Below are 16,310 nucleotides of genomic sequence, written 5' to 3' on the forward strand. Positions count from 1 at the left end.
TTTTTGCTAGGATAATAACAGGGTTGATGAAAGGTATTACTTTTTGGTTGTTCTTTTTTATTTACTGGTGAGATAATTTCGTATTGTTCTAAAATTTCAAGTAATCTATTTACCTTGTCGTGTAAGTGAATCGGTACTTTACTTGCTCTTTGTTTTTTGAAAACTGCGTCAGGTTTTATTGGGAGGTGTAGTGATGAACTAATTTTTCCATCGTCAAATTTTGATGTTGCGTAAACTGTTGAATAATTTAACAGTTGTTTTGCTGATTTATCAAACTCATCTTGTGTGATTTGTGAGTGTTGAAAATTAAACATTGTTAAAAATTTTTGTTGTTCTTTTGTGTAATTTGTTATATTGAAAGTCGGTTTAAAATATGGTGTTTTTGTGAAATCATCCGTGTTTTTTTTTTCAATACTTATTATATTATTCATGGATAATTCTTCGTCAAGAATTGTTGATTGGCAAATATCTAATAATTGTAGAAAATTATTAATTTGGTAGGCTTAGGCTACTTCATTTATAGGTGAAATTGTAGCATTTGTTTCGCAATATCCCAAAAGTCCTAACGGTAATGTTATTTGATATGGTGTATTATTATACACATGTAAGGAAATAATATCAGAATTCGTATTTTTGAGTATTTTATAGATGAGATTGTAATTTTGAAAAATTTGTGAATAGGTTTAAATTCGAAATCTGACATGAAAAGTTGTTTTTTATTTTGTTTTTGTTATACTGATGAAATTGTTTAATTGAGAAATTATATATATTTCCTGATAGTGGTTTCAGGTGTTTTCGTTCTTGATTATAAATAGGGTTAAATTTTGAGAAAAATTGTGGTTGTTTGTTTAATCTTTGGAAGAATGTTAGGGCTGTATTTTTTGTTTTTGTATATTTATCTTTGATATGGATCTTACTATTTAAGATGTTGATTGTTGGTATATATTTAGTTATGAATGGTATGCCAATAATATTGTGCATAATATCAGTAATATGAAATATTTGTTTTATTGGCTTGTTCAAAATCTTTTTTTGTTCCATCGTTATTGTGGGAACAAGGAATAATTGGATTTTTCCATAATTTACTAATGTTGATCCTTGTGTTGTTGCTAATTTACTAGAGGTTTCAAGAGGTGTTAAATTTGGATGCAATGTTTTAATTTCATTCCATGTGGGAATTTTAATTTTATTTGATTCTGCTCCTGAGTCAATTAAAAAATCAATTTCAAGATCTGGTGGTTGAAATTCTTTGTTTCTTGGACTCTCTAAGAGAAATGGAATTGTTCAAATTTTTTCCCTTGGTTGTTTTTTTTGTATATTTTGATGAATATGTTTTGTGATTGAGCATTTTGTTTCATCTTTTTTATCAGGTTTAGTTACCGTGTTGATTTCGTTTACTTCATGTGTAGTTTGTGTATTATTATTAATGGGTCCAATATATTAATTATGAAGAAGTTCCGATTGATTTTCATTTACATGTGAAGTAAAAAGTTGTTCGTATATGATAGGTTCATAGTCGTTTTTGAGTGTTATCAGATTTACAGAGATGGTATTATCTGTATCACTTTCAGTATCAGATTATTCACAATTTATGTGATTTAGTTGTAATTCATTACTTCCTGTGTCAACAATACCTGGGGGGTCTGAAGTTGTTTCTTCATTTGTTTGCAATTGATTAATGTGACTTTGATGTTTTGGTGTGTTATTTCTGTATCGATGTTTAGAATCGGGATAACGGTTATTATTCCTATGTGGTGACTGGGAATAATTTCTGTATCTATTATTGTAACTTGAGTTTCGATTTTGTGAATTAATTCGTGATCTGTTTTGATAGTTATCATTTGATCTGTGATAATTCGATCTATTATATGAACTATTCCGTGATCTGTTGTTTGGATAGTTCTGATTTCGATTGTGAGAATAACTTCTATTTCTACTGTGTGAACAGTTTCTATTTCTGTTATATGATGAGTTTCGTGATCTATTATCGGAATAGTGCCTATTCCTTGGGTTTGAATGGGAACTGGATGCAGAAACAAATTCTGTTGTGTTTGAATTCGATCGGGAATATTTATTTTGGTTTTTTTGACTATTCGATCGGTTTTATCTATTTTGTGAAAAATTTCGTGAATTTCCTCGTTCGGGTGATCTACCTCTATAACTTGAGTTATATGGTGACTGATTTCTTGTGTAATTTGAGTTGCTTGAAAGTGGTTTTCCTGAACTATTATTACTATATATATTTTTGTTGGAAGATTTTGATCTCTTTTCATGTATTGATAGAATGATTTATTTGGTTCTTTGTGCTTTTGAGGTTTTTTCTGATTGTCTTGTTGTTTTTGTCTACATTCAGCGATACTTTGTCCGTATCGTCGGCAGTAATTACACCATTTTTTGAAAGATGGTTTGCCTTTAGAGTTTGGATTTCGTTCGTAGATGTTCAGTATTTCAGTAATTTTTTCAATCAGTTCTGTGTCTGATTCTTGTATGTTATTTATATGTGTAGTTTTTGTTTCAATCCGATTAAAATATTGTAGTTTTAGACTTTCTGTTTCTTCGAGTTTCATTGTGATTTCTGCTTGTTGTAGATTATCTACTAATTTTCTAAAATCTAAATCTGGTTCTCGAATTGAGGAAGGATGAGATGCTCTCTTTTTTATAGCTATTTTCCTTATTTGAGTTGTTAAGGTCACCATTAAAATTTCTGTCATTTTTGTGTTTTTCAGTCATAAGTATTAAGTGAATATGCTTTCGAACTAGTGTTTCGATTCGAACTGCTAATTGTTTAATTGATTCGTTTGGTAATCTGCGTATTTCGTTGCATAAAATTCTTTGACATTTTATGCAACGACAAAATTCTTTCAGAATCAAACATTTTTGAAAATTCTTGTGTAAATTGTTTCCAATCTGATTTTATTTCTATGGGTAGTACTGAAAACAATTTTTGAGCTGCGCTATCTAGTGTTTTTTGTATTAACGCTGTGCGTCTATGTATCCAATTTTGATGGAGTGGTGGATTAATTGGTTCGGGTCCTATATTTAAAATTAAATTTGCTGATACCGCATTCAAATAATCTTCTACAGAATATTCAGGGTCTGTTCCTGTGAATACCATTAATGGTTTATTCGATGTTATTGACAATCCACCCATTTGTGAAAAGTTTGAAGGTTGATTTTTTGTTATTTCATGTTGCTGAATGTAATATGGAAGCGGTATTTCATTTTGCATTTGGGTTGGTTGATAAAAATAAATTGACATTGGGTTTTGTGGTTGTATTGGTTGAAAAGATTGTGTGTTAAATGGGTTTTGTATATGCATTTGTTGTGGATTTTGTATTTCTGTTAGATTTTGTGGGTAAATTTTCATATTTTGAGATGGTTGAGATTGTCGCGGTCTCTTTGTGCGATATTCTTTAGTATATGGTGCAAAAATATCTGGTTGTTGATAGTCATCATCATCAGATGATAAATAGTTTGGGTTATATGGTGAATATTGTTTATTTTTATTCTGTTGAAAAAATGGGTAATTTTCACTATTATCCTGTGGAGGGTGTGGATTATCTGGAAAATTTACTGAATTGGTCGATGTATTTGGAACATTCCAATAGTGAGAACATACGTGATTTAAATTTTGTGTTTTTTTTTCGGGGGGGGGGGGGGTTGATTTGTTTTTGATTGGTGTACATAATTATAATTGTGTTCTGCAAAGGTGTTTCTTGGGAACGTTTTTCGTGTTTTTGACGGTTTTGTCATTGGTCTGTACGTCTGATAGTCCATATGTGAATATTTTGGAGCAAACGAAGGTTTAACGGTCGATTGTAAGGCTACCTGTGTTAGTGACGTAATTGTGCTTTTTGGTGTTGTCAGATTTGGGTGTATTGGTGATATGCTTTGTTGTGTAGTTGTTACTGTTGTTTGGTCAATTTCTTCATTTATGAAGTGGGATGGTGATTGAATGTCTTGCTGTGTAAGATTTCTGGTTCCATTGAATTTTTCATTATGTATGACTGTTGAATTTAAGCTGTTATTTCGTGTATCAGGTAAAAATGTATTTTAATTCAATGGTGTTGCGTCAATCATTAATGGTATTACTTTTACATAATCTCTGTGAAAAGATATTGTACCTATTGCTTGACTTGAGATATCTTGTGGAATATTTATAAATGCTGGATGAGACCATTCAGGGTCCCAAACGTAATCTGATTGTTCTGCAATGACAGTGTCGTCATTGGTACTTTGGGGTCTAAAATTTTTTCTTGCTTGTGAAATTAAATCTAGGTTGTGGGTAAAATAATCTATTATAAAATGCTAAAAATTTTTGTAAATCATGATTAGTGTTTTGTGGGACATCATTATTGGTAAAACTTTCGCGGATTATATGTAAACATGTTGAAAATACTGTGATTTCGTTTCTTACTTTTGTATATTTGGATGTTTGGGTTGGTGACGTGCTTCGAACTTTTGTTTTTTCTAATATAGATATATAACTATATATTATTGCAAAAACTTCGTTAGTGAATAAGGAGTTTGCTCTTTGTGAATTATGATATTGTATGCTTTTGATATATTCTATGAATACTTTTGAAAATTCTAATTCAATATCGTCTGTTTGAATTACATGTTTACCATGAGCTGTTCGTGGTGTGCTGAATTCTATGGTGTAGATTTCGCATTGTTGTGTTAGATTACATATGTTTTTTAAATAATGTTCTATAATTTGTCGTTTGATTTTTACATCCGGGAATTCTGCTTTACATGGACTGATTCCTGGTTCAAACAAATTTACGAGAAAGTTTTCACAAAATCGTGTTTGTCCTCTATCATCGAGTGAATCTATAAGAAAGGGAAAAACTGCTTCTTCATCTGGACTTTCGTCACTTTGAGTGTGGCTCACTTTTTCGTTTGTTGACTGTTAATATATAACTATCAATATGTCTAATTGGTTGATTGCAATCATATAGGTGTACTGGTTTGTGTTTATATTGCTTTTTTATTCTTTTTTTTCCTCTTTTTGATGAGTTTGAAGTTGTTTCTGAGTCGGAAAAATATAATTGATCATGGATGGGGCAATTAATATTGATTGATTCTTTTAATTTGTATAGTTCGTCTAAACTGTTGGTTTCTGATTCGAAAAATGCGTTTCTATTTTTTGAAAATCTTTTTCATGTGATTTGTCTTTGTTTGCTTATAATTTTTCTTTTCATTGTTTATCGTTTTGTTCGAATGTATCCAACTGTTTGTGTATGTGGGGTTATTACAAGATCGTATTTTTGGTTGTATATTTCACAATTGTGTAAAACGATTGTTTGTTTACTTCCTAAATTTTTGAATGACATAAGGTTTAGGATGAGGGGTGCTAGAAGTTATTAGTGATTTTTATTTTCCCAGTTTGTTAGTCCTTACGATTTTTTGGTTAGCTTAACCTGGGTCTTTTTATTCAGGGTTGGAGAGAAAAGTATATCGATTCCGGAGAATGATTTTATACTTTCTTGTGGCTAGTCTAAGTTAAGGTGTTAACTAACTTAATCTTACTTAGGGGTAGTGATTGTGTTCAAGGGTTGGAGAACAGTAAATCGATCCACAAGGTTCAGGTATAATTAGAACGCAAGTAGTTTGTTAGATACTATTTTAAACTTACTAAGTCTAAGATCTATCCTGGGTCTGGTCAGAGGAGGGTTCAAATGAAGCATGAATAACCGAAGTTCTGCACTGTTTAGCCTCATTTGAATGGTGAGTGTTATTAAAAATTTCCATTAGTCATGGGTCTTTTGAAAAGGTTGGGCAGTGAATCGACGTTTGAGGTCGTTAGACACTTGATAAGTGGGTGGGGAGAACAAAATAATTCTTTTTGATCCAAGGATAAGCCTTGATGATCAGAATTTAAAATTAATGAGATAGAAAATTTGTTAAGATCCAAGGATAAGCCTTGATGATCTAGTTTAAAATTAAGTAAATTTAAGTTTAAAATGGTTTAAATTTATTTGGTAAAACGTTTTAGTTTTTTTTTGATGTTAGTTGGCTTATGATTGCTGTTATGTTTAGGTGATGAAGCTGGATGATTTATAGTTACTAACAATTATAGTTACTAACAAGATGATTTATAGTTAGTAACAGGATGATTTATAGTTACTAACAATTAATTGTCATGCTACTAATTTTTATTTATATTTTCAATAAATATTTTTCAAATATGTTTTATATAATACTGCAGAAGTTAAGGGAACGATTTTAGATCTTTTTATCAATCGTTATTGTACTTTAGTAATTTTGTTTAGCGCCTGAAATAATTATTGAAGGTTTACTTTAAAAATTTTATGTTTGCAAATGAAAATCTAAATTCATTTCTAAAAAAAAATAAGATTCTAAATAAAAAAGTTTGTGTTGGTTTTTGCCGTACAACCATGAAAATAAATGGTAAGTTTCTACGTAGTCGTATGTCGTCTCTTGTCCGAGGTCTTCTTCCAATACCGGTTAGTTCTCGTATTGTGCGGAATAGCGGCTCTGATCTTCTGAGTCGTAGAGACATTTCAATTAAGTTATTATCGTGTAACATTTTGAAAATGTTTTGTCTATTTTCTAATCTATATTTGGTTAATTCTAAGCTATTAAGGTCTTATTCGAGACTTATGGTCGCACCAGATGAGTTTGGTCCTTGAGGTCCCAAAAATTTTGAATAGGGTACACCGTCTGCTCGTCACGCTATCTTAATTTCGGCCGGATAGATTCGTGCAACTTCTTAGTCTAATACCGATCCTAATCTTACTCTTATATCTACTAGTCTCAGGGTGTTTAACTAGTCTCTGCTAGGCTCAATAGATCTAGAGTATACTGGCTTATTGCAACTGCTGAAGTTCTCTTGGAGAGGTAACTAATTTCTAAGTTAAATTCAAATCTCTCTGGTGCTGAAGTTACAAGTAATTTCAGCACTTTCAAATAAGTGGGTTGTTAGTTAGATAGATTATGATTGGTTAATATTAAATATTTTACAGTGGTAAAATATCTAATTTATCCAATTATAAAATGTAGTTTAGATCAGGTTCCAAAACCCTTCCTATGAAAATCCTTCCCCTATGAAAATCTTTCCCCAATGAAAATCCTTCCCCTACTAAAAATCTACATCTGCGAGATGATTTTGGCATGAGAAAGACTAATGGGCGTTTTTAATTTTTTTCTAATGTTTTTCTAATTGTTTGAATTGAATAAAGACGTCACCGGGCAAGCCGACGAAATTGGATTGGTCAACTATGGATGCTTATACATTCCAGCGACAGAATTCGATCATATTTACATAATCAAGAGCATAAACAATCTAAATCGACCAAAAGATATATTGCGTACATTGACACAGCAAGTTCGAGAACTGTCAGATATGGGCATTGATGAAAGTCGGCAGATAACGATTATAGGATGGCTCGACAAAAAAATTCAAAAATCGAAGGCAGAAACCAAGATTCGGCCCGAGAAAAGTGATTTCTCTATTAGCTTCACTCGAGATCTTTCATCCGAAATACAGTCACAGGAAAACGGAAGAGTGCGCCAACAATTCGGCAATGTAGTCCCCCTGTTGATGAACTCAAACCGATACAAAAACAGCTTCCAAGAGGTAGAGTACAAACTTTGTCCCTGTCCGCTTAAAGCTACAGCAATCAACGATCTCGAATTGTTAAACGTTGAAGATGTTATTTCTTTGTGCCGTGAATATTACCCTGACAAACGAAACCAGCAGTACTGGTTACCCCATAAGGATGCGTTCCCGGACAGTTTGCTCCACAAAACTGATGATAAAGGGCAACTAAAACCTCTGGAAGAATCTGGAACTTATATAGGAGAAGTAAAGGAGTTCATTAAATTTGTTGACATCAAAAACATTTGTGGAGTTTTTATCAAAGACTTCAGACACCAGAATGCGCAAAAAATCTTTCAAGAAGATTCGTGCATTGGCAACTTTCAGTTTGACTGGTTGCTTCTCGGCGCCGACAAAGTCTTTCTCTTTGAAGTAGGAATGACTAAAAACGAAGACTGCCCTGAAACAACGCTCAACAACAAGATCGAACAGTGTGCTACAAAAATCATTCCAAACTTCGCTTTGATCCTCCACTCAATAACGTTGGAGTGGAATTTGATCCAAAATTCCAGGTAACAGCATATATTTTTTTTGGAGTTTGGTCTGTAAAAAAAAACCATCCCGAGATTATATATTCAGCTCTTTCTTCAAAATTCAGAACAATAATCTTACTTTTAACTTTTGCTGTTTTTAGGCAGACGGGAAGCCCAGCCGTCTTCGATGAATTTTTCAGGAACAGTGTAGAAACTGTTGTGCTTTTACCCAATATCAGCCTTCAAGTATTCACTTCTATAATCGAAAATGACTGTTCCAAAAGCCCTTCACTTAAGCAAACCCTAAAAAAGTACAGTGAGTTAGTTCAAAAAATTACATTCGTAGTGCGATCCGGCGACACATCCGATTATAAAGTGGCACAAATTGCATCAGAAAACGATACTTGGAAAATAAAACCAAGTTTGTTAGTTTCTGACTTCTTCACTGGAATTAATAAGAAAAACTGCGACCTGCTTTTGTATGTCTCGTCTCTTCTTATTTTGTCCTGTCTTGCTGCTTCAATGCGGGATCTGAATCAAAGGATTGAGGTGGATGATCGGGACAAAGAAGCTCATTCAGCATGGAAAGAGAAAAACAAGTATCCACAATTCGACAACATCGTTTTAAGCCCTCAGCAGTATTATATTTTGCAAAAGAATCCAAAGTTTTTGGTGATCCACGGGACGCCAGGAACGGGAAAATCTTTGATGCTGCTGGCGAAAGCACAAATGATGGCCAAAGAAGACGACGTAGAAAACATTTTGTTCATGTTCGATCAAACTCAGCGTGGATTTAAGACATGGCTGGAACTTCGAATAGACGCAAGCGCAGATGAATTGAAAAGAAAGTATCAAATAGTTGACTTGGATTATAGGTGAGTTGAAATCTAAAAAAAAATTTGTTCTGACTACTTTCGACGAACACCTAATCGAGGTGTGTTTTTCGGACCAATTTAACTTTTTATCTAGCCATTTTTGACGGAATTTTGTTATACCATCTGAAAGGTATTCTTCACCTGAGCTCAAATTTAAAACAATAATATCCTTTTGATTCGTTTTTGTTAAGTTATGTGATTAACAATTAAAGATTGCCAATTTGGTTAATTTGGGACAGTTAACGAGCGATGAATTCAATTGGGAACATTAAAAAATGTTCCCAATTGAATTCTGGCATACTATCAACTCTAATTAAACACGTTACTATACGCTTATTAAATCACTTTGTGTTTTAAATAGCGCGTGACTGTCTTCCAACTAACGCGCTACTTAGTTGAACACTAAGTGAATGACAAGGAAACAGGTTTGATCTAGACAGTGAACTTATTAACGAGCTTAGCAAACAAAATGAAGGCAATTTGGCGGGTAATTGAACGCATTATGTGGTAGAAGAGTAATTGTTTGACCACTTGCTTGCCCTCAAACAATAATAAGGCTACTCGCTGAAAAAAAAACTATCCCAATGTGCATCTTACAATTTTCCGCTAATTGCATGCCTTGCTTCTGCTTTGTTTGTTTTACTGTCTTTCAAAGTTGTTTGTAAATACACGGCCGCATCCTTGTCATTCGCCGAACACCACTCCGTAGACTTAACGGACAGTCGGAACTTCATTGCGTCGCGCGGCACAATTTAGTCTTTTTTCGGTTTTAGTTCAAATAACTCAGATTCGGATTGTAAGTGGTCCATTGCAACAAGTGTCGTCTGCAGCCTTTTTTGACAGTGGCCAGTGGTTTTACTAGAAACGCGACAATTTGCAACGAAAGACAATCGTGACAAAATAATTGCAAAAAATTGAGGAGAACACCAAGTGCTGAAATTTGAAGAAAAAAAACAAACAACTTCAAAATTTTGGTTCAAAGTTACCGGTGGGTGCGTTGCGCGCGCGTCGCTGCTTTGCGGCAATGACCGGTTCTTAGTTTTGTATTGAATCTCAACCTCTGTTGGACCGACTACAGCCTTGAGCATATTGTGAGTTGTTATCGAAACGTATTTCCAAGTTCTCTTTTGTTGGATGTGTTACATTAGGATTTATTCCGAGCTGTTCTAAATAAACAGATGCGGAAACAATTACTCACCTTGAAATGGTCTGGGAAAAGAATTGATATTAAATAGATTTTAAAGTGTAAACATTTCGGGTAAAACAATTGAATTTTACGCATTTTCAAAATTCAACTTTTAAATTAATGGATTATAATTGGTTTCTTTCACAAGAATACTCAAAAAAATGAAGTTTTCTTTTTGTTGGAATCAACTTTTTTTATACAAATTTTCATCAGCATCGAATAATTTGTTCGATAAAAACGCATTCTATTTGAAAATTTTCTGAAATGATTTAAAAATCGGGTTTGCACTTATTTTTTCAAAAAAAAATGCGTGTATCAATCATATCAACTTAGAATTAAACCAACAAAAAGAAAGGTCGAATCTCATAACATATTTCTGGGGGATATGGATTATTTAAAAATAACAGAATTTTTTCAATGTTTTATATTACGACTAAAATCAATTTCTGAGATCTACTTAAACAGTCTAAAGATCCAATTTTGGATTGATTGGTAGGAAAAAAAATAGCGTTCCCATCGCCGAATCACTGAGTGGTATGGTGCATATTATGTATATTATTTTTTTAGTTTTAATGAAAAAAAAACTTTCATTTAAAAAGATTGTTGATTAATGAAAAATGTATGTACATTCGCTGAAACAAAGCAAAAAAAATATCAAATAACATCTGACAATAAAATGAGTGAAATTAACAATGCTAAATGTCATATGAGTATATAAAACAATTCCCCCAATTTTTCCATAGGCTGCCACTTTTTTATCTTGAAGGTACAGTTTATAAAAAAAGAAAATCTGAAGTCTGAATTTAATTGTAATATTTGTTAGAGCGTTCGCGAGTTTATTGTGTTCGAGTACACTGTTAAAAATTGATCGAGCTCTCATAAAAGAATAATTTTTCAAAAAAATTATTATTGTTTTGTTGTTTGACGATGAGTCTTTTTGTTCGATAATGCTCACTTAGATGATTTCGAAAATCCAAAATGATACAGGGTGAATGAAACAAGTTTTTTCAAATTTTCAAGAAACAGCAAAACATTCTCCATTTAAGGAACTACCTATCAGGTAACATTTTCTACGTTTTTCTTTCAAATCAGAAGAAGAATCGTAGTTTTTACAGCCCAACCTACTGGTTTTTCAGGTGAAATTATTGATTTTGTCTTTAGCGCATTCGTTAGTAGCCATCTGGTCTTTAATAGAATTTTTTAGATAGATTGTAAAGTTATATTAAAAAATGCCATTTTTCTTAATATAATTTTTTTGTCAATATAAATGATCAAAAAAGTAATCAATTATTTTTACTTGTGATGCAGAACAAAAAAAAATTTTGAACGAGCGTTTTGATCAGGGGCCATTTTCCCGTAATTAAATCAAAGCGGTACTTATAAACAAAGGCAGCTGGTTGCTCTGCTTAGAATAATCGACCTCTTTCACTAAAAACTGCAAAAAAATGATTTTTTTTTCAGTTCATTATTTTTTTGTGCATGTGATGTAATGAAAAAAATACAGCAACGGTTATTAAGTTAGTATATTAAGACTACTCGAAAACAGTTGTCTTCAAATAATAAATTTTTTCCGAGAAAACTTTGAAAAACTTTTTAGTTTTTTTTTTGCACAATTTTTTTGTTCAAAAACCTTTTGCCGAGCAATAGTTTATGAAGCTTTCAAAATTAGTTCTCGGTATCAGAGTTTCAATTTCTTTATATTATATCGTTAGTTATTTGCCGTTATTGCTCGATGTACTCTGAGCCGGTTTTCTCTACATTTAGACTGTAATTTGACGGTATTTTAGACTGTAATTTAAAGGTATTTAATTTGGAGCATCATTTTACTTTAACCTTTGATTATTTGAGGTACTTGATTTAAGAACAAAAAAAAAACAACCGAATCCAAACTTCCTTCCCATTTTCAGTAATGGGAACAAAATCTGCAGGTGAATGGATACGGCAGAAGATCCAAAAAATGATTTCAGACCTTTTTATCTCTAAATTGTGTTTTAGATTGACAGACGACAAGCTGGATCGAACAGTCATTTTGATAGACGAGCTTTATATTGCACCACAATTCAAAAAAACTTTGCAAAACCGAAAAAAACTTGATATGTTGCTTAAATGCAAGGCTTGCTGGATTGCAATAGTAGAGGCGGGACAAAGGACCATGGAACCAATAGGCAAACTCATACCTGAAGAATTTGAGCAGTGTGAGTTGAAAGTGACATTCAGAAGTGCACATCATATTAGTGAAATTTCTCAAAGGTTCATAGACCTTTTCGCAACCAATCAAAATGCTTCGCAGCCACGAGTCTTAGGATGCTTCCAATCTTCTCAAACAAATCCTAATTTCGTCACATTTGATACTTTGGATCAAGTCTGCAATGGAAATTGTAATCTTAATGTTCTAGAACTATCTGAACAGTCTGGAGCGCGATCGAAATCGAAAGCGAGACTGACTATTTTATTCACCGATCAAAATGAGCAACTATCACCTGATTTGCTAGCTAAACTGAGTGCAAAACTCAAAATCACCAACGAAGAACTGATTGTATCATATGTCGGGCTTTGGGATAAGGACCAATTTGCTTTCACAGGAGACGAGGCTCAAGAAGTACTGATAATTATCGATTTGAATAACCTTCTTGAAAGATCTCTTTACATTATCAATTTAGCTGTTTCAAGAGCCCAGTATAAAGTTTCCTTTTTAATTCGCAAAGACATAATAAAAAATAAAAAATCTAAAAGTTTATGGCGTGAATACTTGCTAGATGAGAAACCAAAACGACTCCAAGATTACTACGATCTGATTGAAGGCGACGAAGATTATGAAAAGCAGCCGAAACTGAAATTGGCAAGACTTCGACCAATCGAAATCGAGCAACTGCGTAAAAAACTGAAAACTACGAACACGATTGCATCCATGTCGAACACACAGTCGCTGAAAATTAGTTTTCAGAGAGCGTTTGTGTTTGACAACGTTGAAGATGTGATAAACCAGCTGTTTAAGAGACTGAACTCAGAATGTCGAGTGGCAACAGAAGCAGAGAGCAGAGGTGAGCTTCCTCGTAATTTCAAATTGATATATAGTTAAAGCCAAATTGTTGGCAATATCCTTTTTGGTCAACGAATCTGAACGAAGTTATTGTTCCGACTTTCGTAACGGAATATTTGTGCTCGAGGTGGGTTTTTTTTCTTCAGACAAATTTCGACTTTTTAACTAGCCATTTTTGACGGAATTTTTTTATATCATTCGAAAGCTACTGTTGTCTTGAGCTCAAATTTGAAAAGATAATTCACCTGTGATCCTTTTTCGTAAAGTTATGTGGGTTTAATGACTGCCATTTTGGCCAATTTGGGACAATTAACGCGCTTTAGACACTCATAACTTTACGAAAAATGATCACAGGTGAAATATCTCTTCAAATTTAGGCTCAGGACAACAATTTTGCCGCATTATCCACACCAAAATTAGTAGAATTCGGATCAAAATTATGGAATGCACAAACAAATACTATTATATGGTTATAAAAAAAATGCGCTGTCGCGGAATCCGCAACTGTAAGCACATAAATCAGTCTGGAATTGTGGAGAAATAAAAGAAACTGGCTATGCTTAGACAAATTTTTTTTTGAAAAATTATTTTTTTTTGGTGGATCACCAGCGGTACTTTCCAACAGTTCAATCTCATTTGCGATTTCATCAACAGACCCTCTTACACTGTACGGACAACAGTTGACAATCTCATATTCTGATAAGTTATTATAGTGACCTATATATTCCCACACATATTACCAAGTCACAACCAAAATCCGCTATTTCCAAGCTATGATTTTGCTTTTACTGTTTTAAAATTAAGTATTTTGCATATTATGAGCCCCAAAACAGCTTGCTGTGAAGTTCACCCAAATACTAAAGGGTACATCCACGACTTTGCTCAAAAAAGATATAGGATTTGTTTTTAAGCTCAACAAACAAAAGTTAAGTCCTTGCGTTTAAATTCTGTATTTAATAGATATTAATTCAAACTATAGCTAATGTAATTAAAATTGTTCACACAAGAACTGGTGTAGTACAGTAAAATAATTTAATCGAAGATCCACTGAAGTTTGCGGAATCTGCACACATTCTCGGAAACCGCTTATATTTGGGAAATCCGGAACAGCTAGCTTTATTCCCTCGATGCGGAATTCGCTACAAAACTAATGTGCCTACAAAATTTACGTTACATGTATTTTTGCGCGATCCCACGAAAAGTTTGTAAGTGAAAGCCACTCACATTTTGAAACATGTCTGAAGACTTGATTCTGGAACATGTCTTAAGACTTGTTTCTGGACTTGCTTCTGGAAACCAGTACACAGTTTGGCCTCGTAATGATTTTAGCGCGCAAAAACCATAATGAAAAATCAAATTAACCTAAAGCAGAACAGTTTTATGACCAATAAAGTTGCTCAAGGTCACGACCATTGCCCACAATTTAGCTTTAACTCGGCAGCGAAACAGCAGATCGTTGGGCAACAAAACTAAATACAACATTTGTTCATCGGGTCAAATCTTGCAGTTGGTTAATTTGAATTGCGACTTGATAGGCGGGTGGTGTTTTTTATGGATTATACGCTAGAAAAAAATCTGGCTAAAAAGATCAATTAAATGTTTGAGAAAAATTCAAAAAAAAACCCTGCCGCATTAACTTTATATCCGACCCTGTAAATTGGTATGGACGTAAAACTGTCCCTGCAAATTAAACAATTGAAACAAAGCATTTGGATAATTGGATAAACTTTTCATTTTCATAGACCTTAAAGGGCAGTCGGAACATCCAAGATTTCGCCCTGATACGAGAAGACTTGTTGCTTTTAAAATTATTTGTTTCCTTGTTTTAGATGGTAATGTTATGCTAATACAGGACTACGAATGGGTGGCAAAACTGGGCGATTTGGTCATCCAGAAAGGAGAGAAAGTGGCAGATCTATTATACCTATGCATGCTTCGTTTATCTGGCTTTAGTGTGGTGAAACTTTCGAAAACAATTGCATTTTTAAAATCCAAAAATTTGTTTGAAGAAGAAATAAAACAGAACAGAAGAAACTTGCTACATATGGCAATGAGTGCGAGAATGAGTAATGATGAGAGATGTCGAGTGCTGAAAGAACTTCACCAAGGTAATTCTCCAAGAAACGGTGATTTATTATTACTTCAGAAGAATGAGGAAGACAAAAATGTTTTCGAGTCTGCTTTTTTTAAACTTGACTTTGAGCCAATTTCCATTATCCTCAGAGAAGAGAATGAACAAAAACTATTTTTTCAAAATTTTCTTGAGTTCTCTAAAGACTCGCATCAAAAATACCTGAAAAATTGCGAGAAATTTTTGTGCCAAAGTGGTCTTATTTTTAAAGCTTGCAAATCAGCTTCGTTTGAGAATATAAAATGGGCAATTGAAGTCACGGATTGCTTCGAAGGACTCCTGAAACTTGAATTGACGAGAATCTACCAGTCCGGGCTTACGGTTTTATCCCGGCTCCTGCTGTCCTACGAAAGTAATGGCTCAGAAAACACTCTTCTGAAAACTGCCAAACTTCTGTTCGAAAAAGGGTTCCCTTTGTCACTGCTTGATCAGAAATGCCAAATCAACTCCGAGTCAGAGAATTGTTACCAAATACTGGAGAGCAGGAAAGAAGATTCTGATTTCTTTAATCTACTCGAGTATATACAGTCCCTTCAAAAATAAGTTTTTTTTTGTAAAAAACATATTCTGTTGTTATTTTTGCTTTTGTCGACGAAAAAAACTGAATCTGCGATTTTCAATTTGTGAATAAAAAAACTATTTCAGATACCTTAATGGTCCGTTGAAGTGATCAAGATTTTGTCATGATACAAGCAGTCTTGTTTCGAACTTTTGTTAATACAAAAAGACGAAGATATTATGGAAAATATTGCTTTTATAATTAATTAAAATTTTGATCAAACATTTTGTAAAATTAGAAAAAAAAAATTGTGTAAATAAATTCCTTTCTAAAATTCATTTAAATTGAGTGTTAATTTCAAGTGTTTTCATTAGGTATTTTTACAATTTTACAGTATTTTTCTATAATTTTTTTTACAATAGCTACTTTCTCACGACACCCCATTCAACAACTCATAAAATATGAAATGGTCAGAAAAACAA

The 16,310-nt window shown here is 33.1% G+C and overlaps 1 protein-coding gene and 1 long non-coding RNA gene across 2 annotated transcripts in view; both read left to right on the forward strand.

Annotated features, from left to right (window-relative positions):
* Positions 1-7,384, forward strand: part of LOC134851190 (uncharacterized) — a 43,985-nt gene extending 36,601 nt beyond the window's left edge. The window contains exon 3 of the long non-coding RNA XR_010164221.1: positions 7,221-7,384. This is a non-coding gene — a long non-coding RNA (uncharacterized LOC134851190). The remainder of the gene's footprint in view (positions 1-7,220) is intronic.
* A 4-nt stretch (positions 7,385-7,388) lies between these two features.
* On the forward strand, positions 7,389-16,063 carry LOC134851188 (uncharacterized). Its single transcript, XM_063867159.1, has 4 exons — positions 7,389-8,136; positions 8,259-8,972; positions 12,154-13,199; positions 15,028-16,063. Exons 1-4 carry the CDS (start codon positions 7,568-7,570, stop codon positions 15,870-15,872), a joined length of 3,174 nt encoding a protein of 1,057 aa, XP_063723229.1. The 5' UTR covers positions 7,389-7,567; the 3' UTR covers positions 15,873-16,063.
* The last annotated feature ends 247 nt before the right edge of the window (positions 16,064-16,310 follow it).

This window comes from Symsagittifera roscoffensis, chromosome 7 (genome assembly GCF_963678635.1).
Source record: "Symsagittifera roscoffensis chromosome 7, txSymRosc1.1, whole genome shotgun sequence".
Lineage (NCBI taxonomy): Eukaryota > Metazoa > Xenacoelomorpha > Acoela > Convolutidae > Symsagittifera > Symsagittifera roscoffensis.

What these genes read in the sequence shown, in the direction of transcription:
- LOC134851188 (XM_063867159.1), top strand. Translation starts at nt 7,568, where the DNA reads ATGAACTCAAACCGATACAAAAACAGCTTCCAAGAGGTAGAGTACAAA. An exon ending in ATAGTTGACTTGGATTATAG is followed by an intron (nt 8,973 to 12,153) that starts GTGAGTTGAAAT and finishes ATTGTGTTTTAG; the next exon opens with ATTGACAGACGACAAGCTGG. An exon ending in AACAGAAGCAGAGAGCAGAG is followed by an intron (nt 13,200 to 15,027) that starts GTGAGCTTCCTC and finishes TCCTTGTTTTAG; the next exon opens with ATGGTAATGTTATGCTAATA.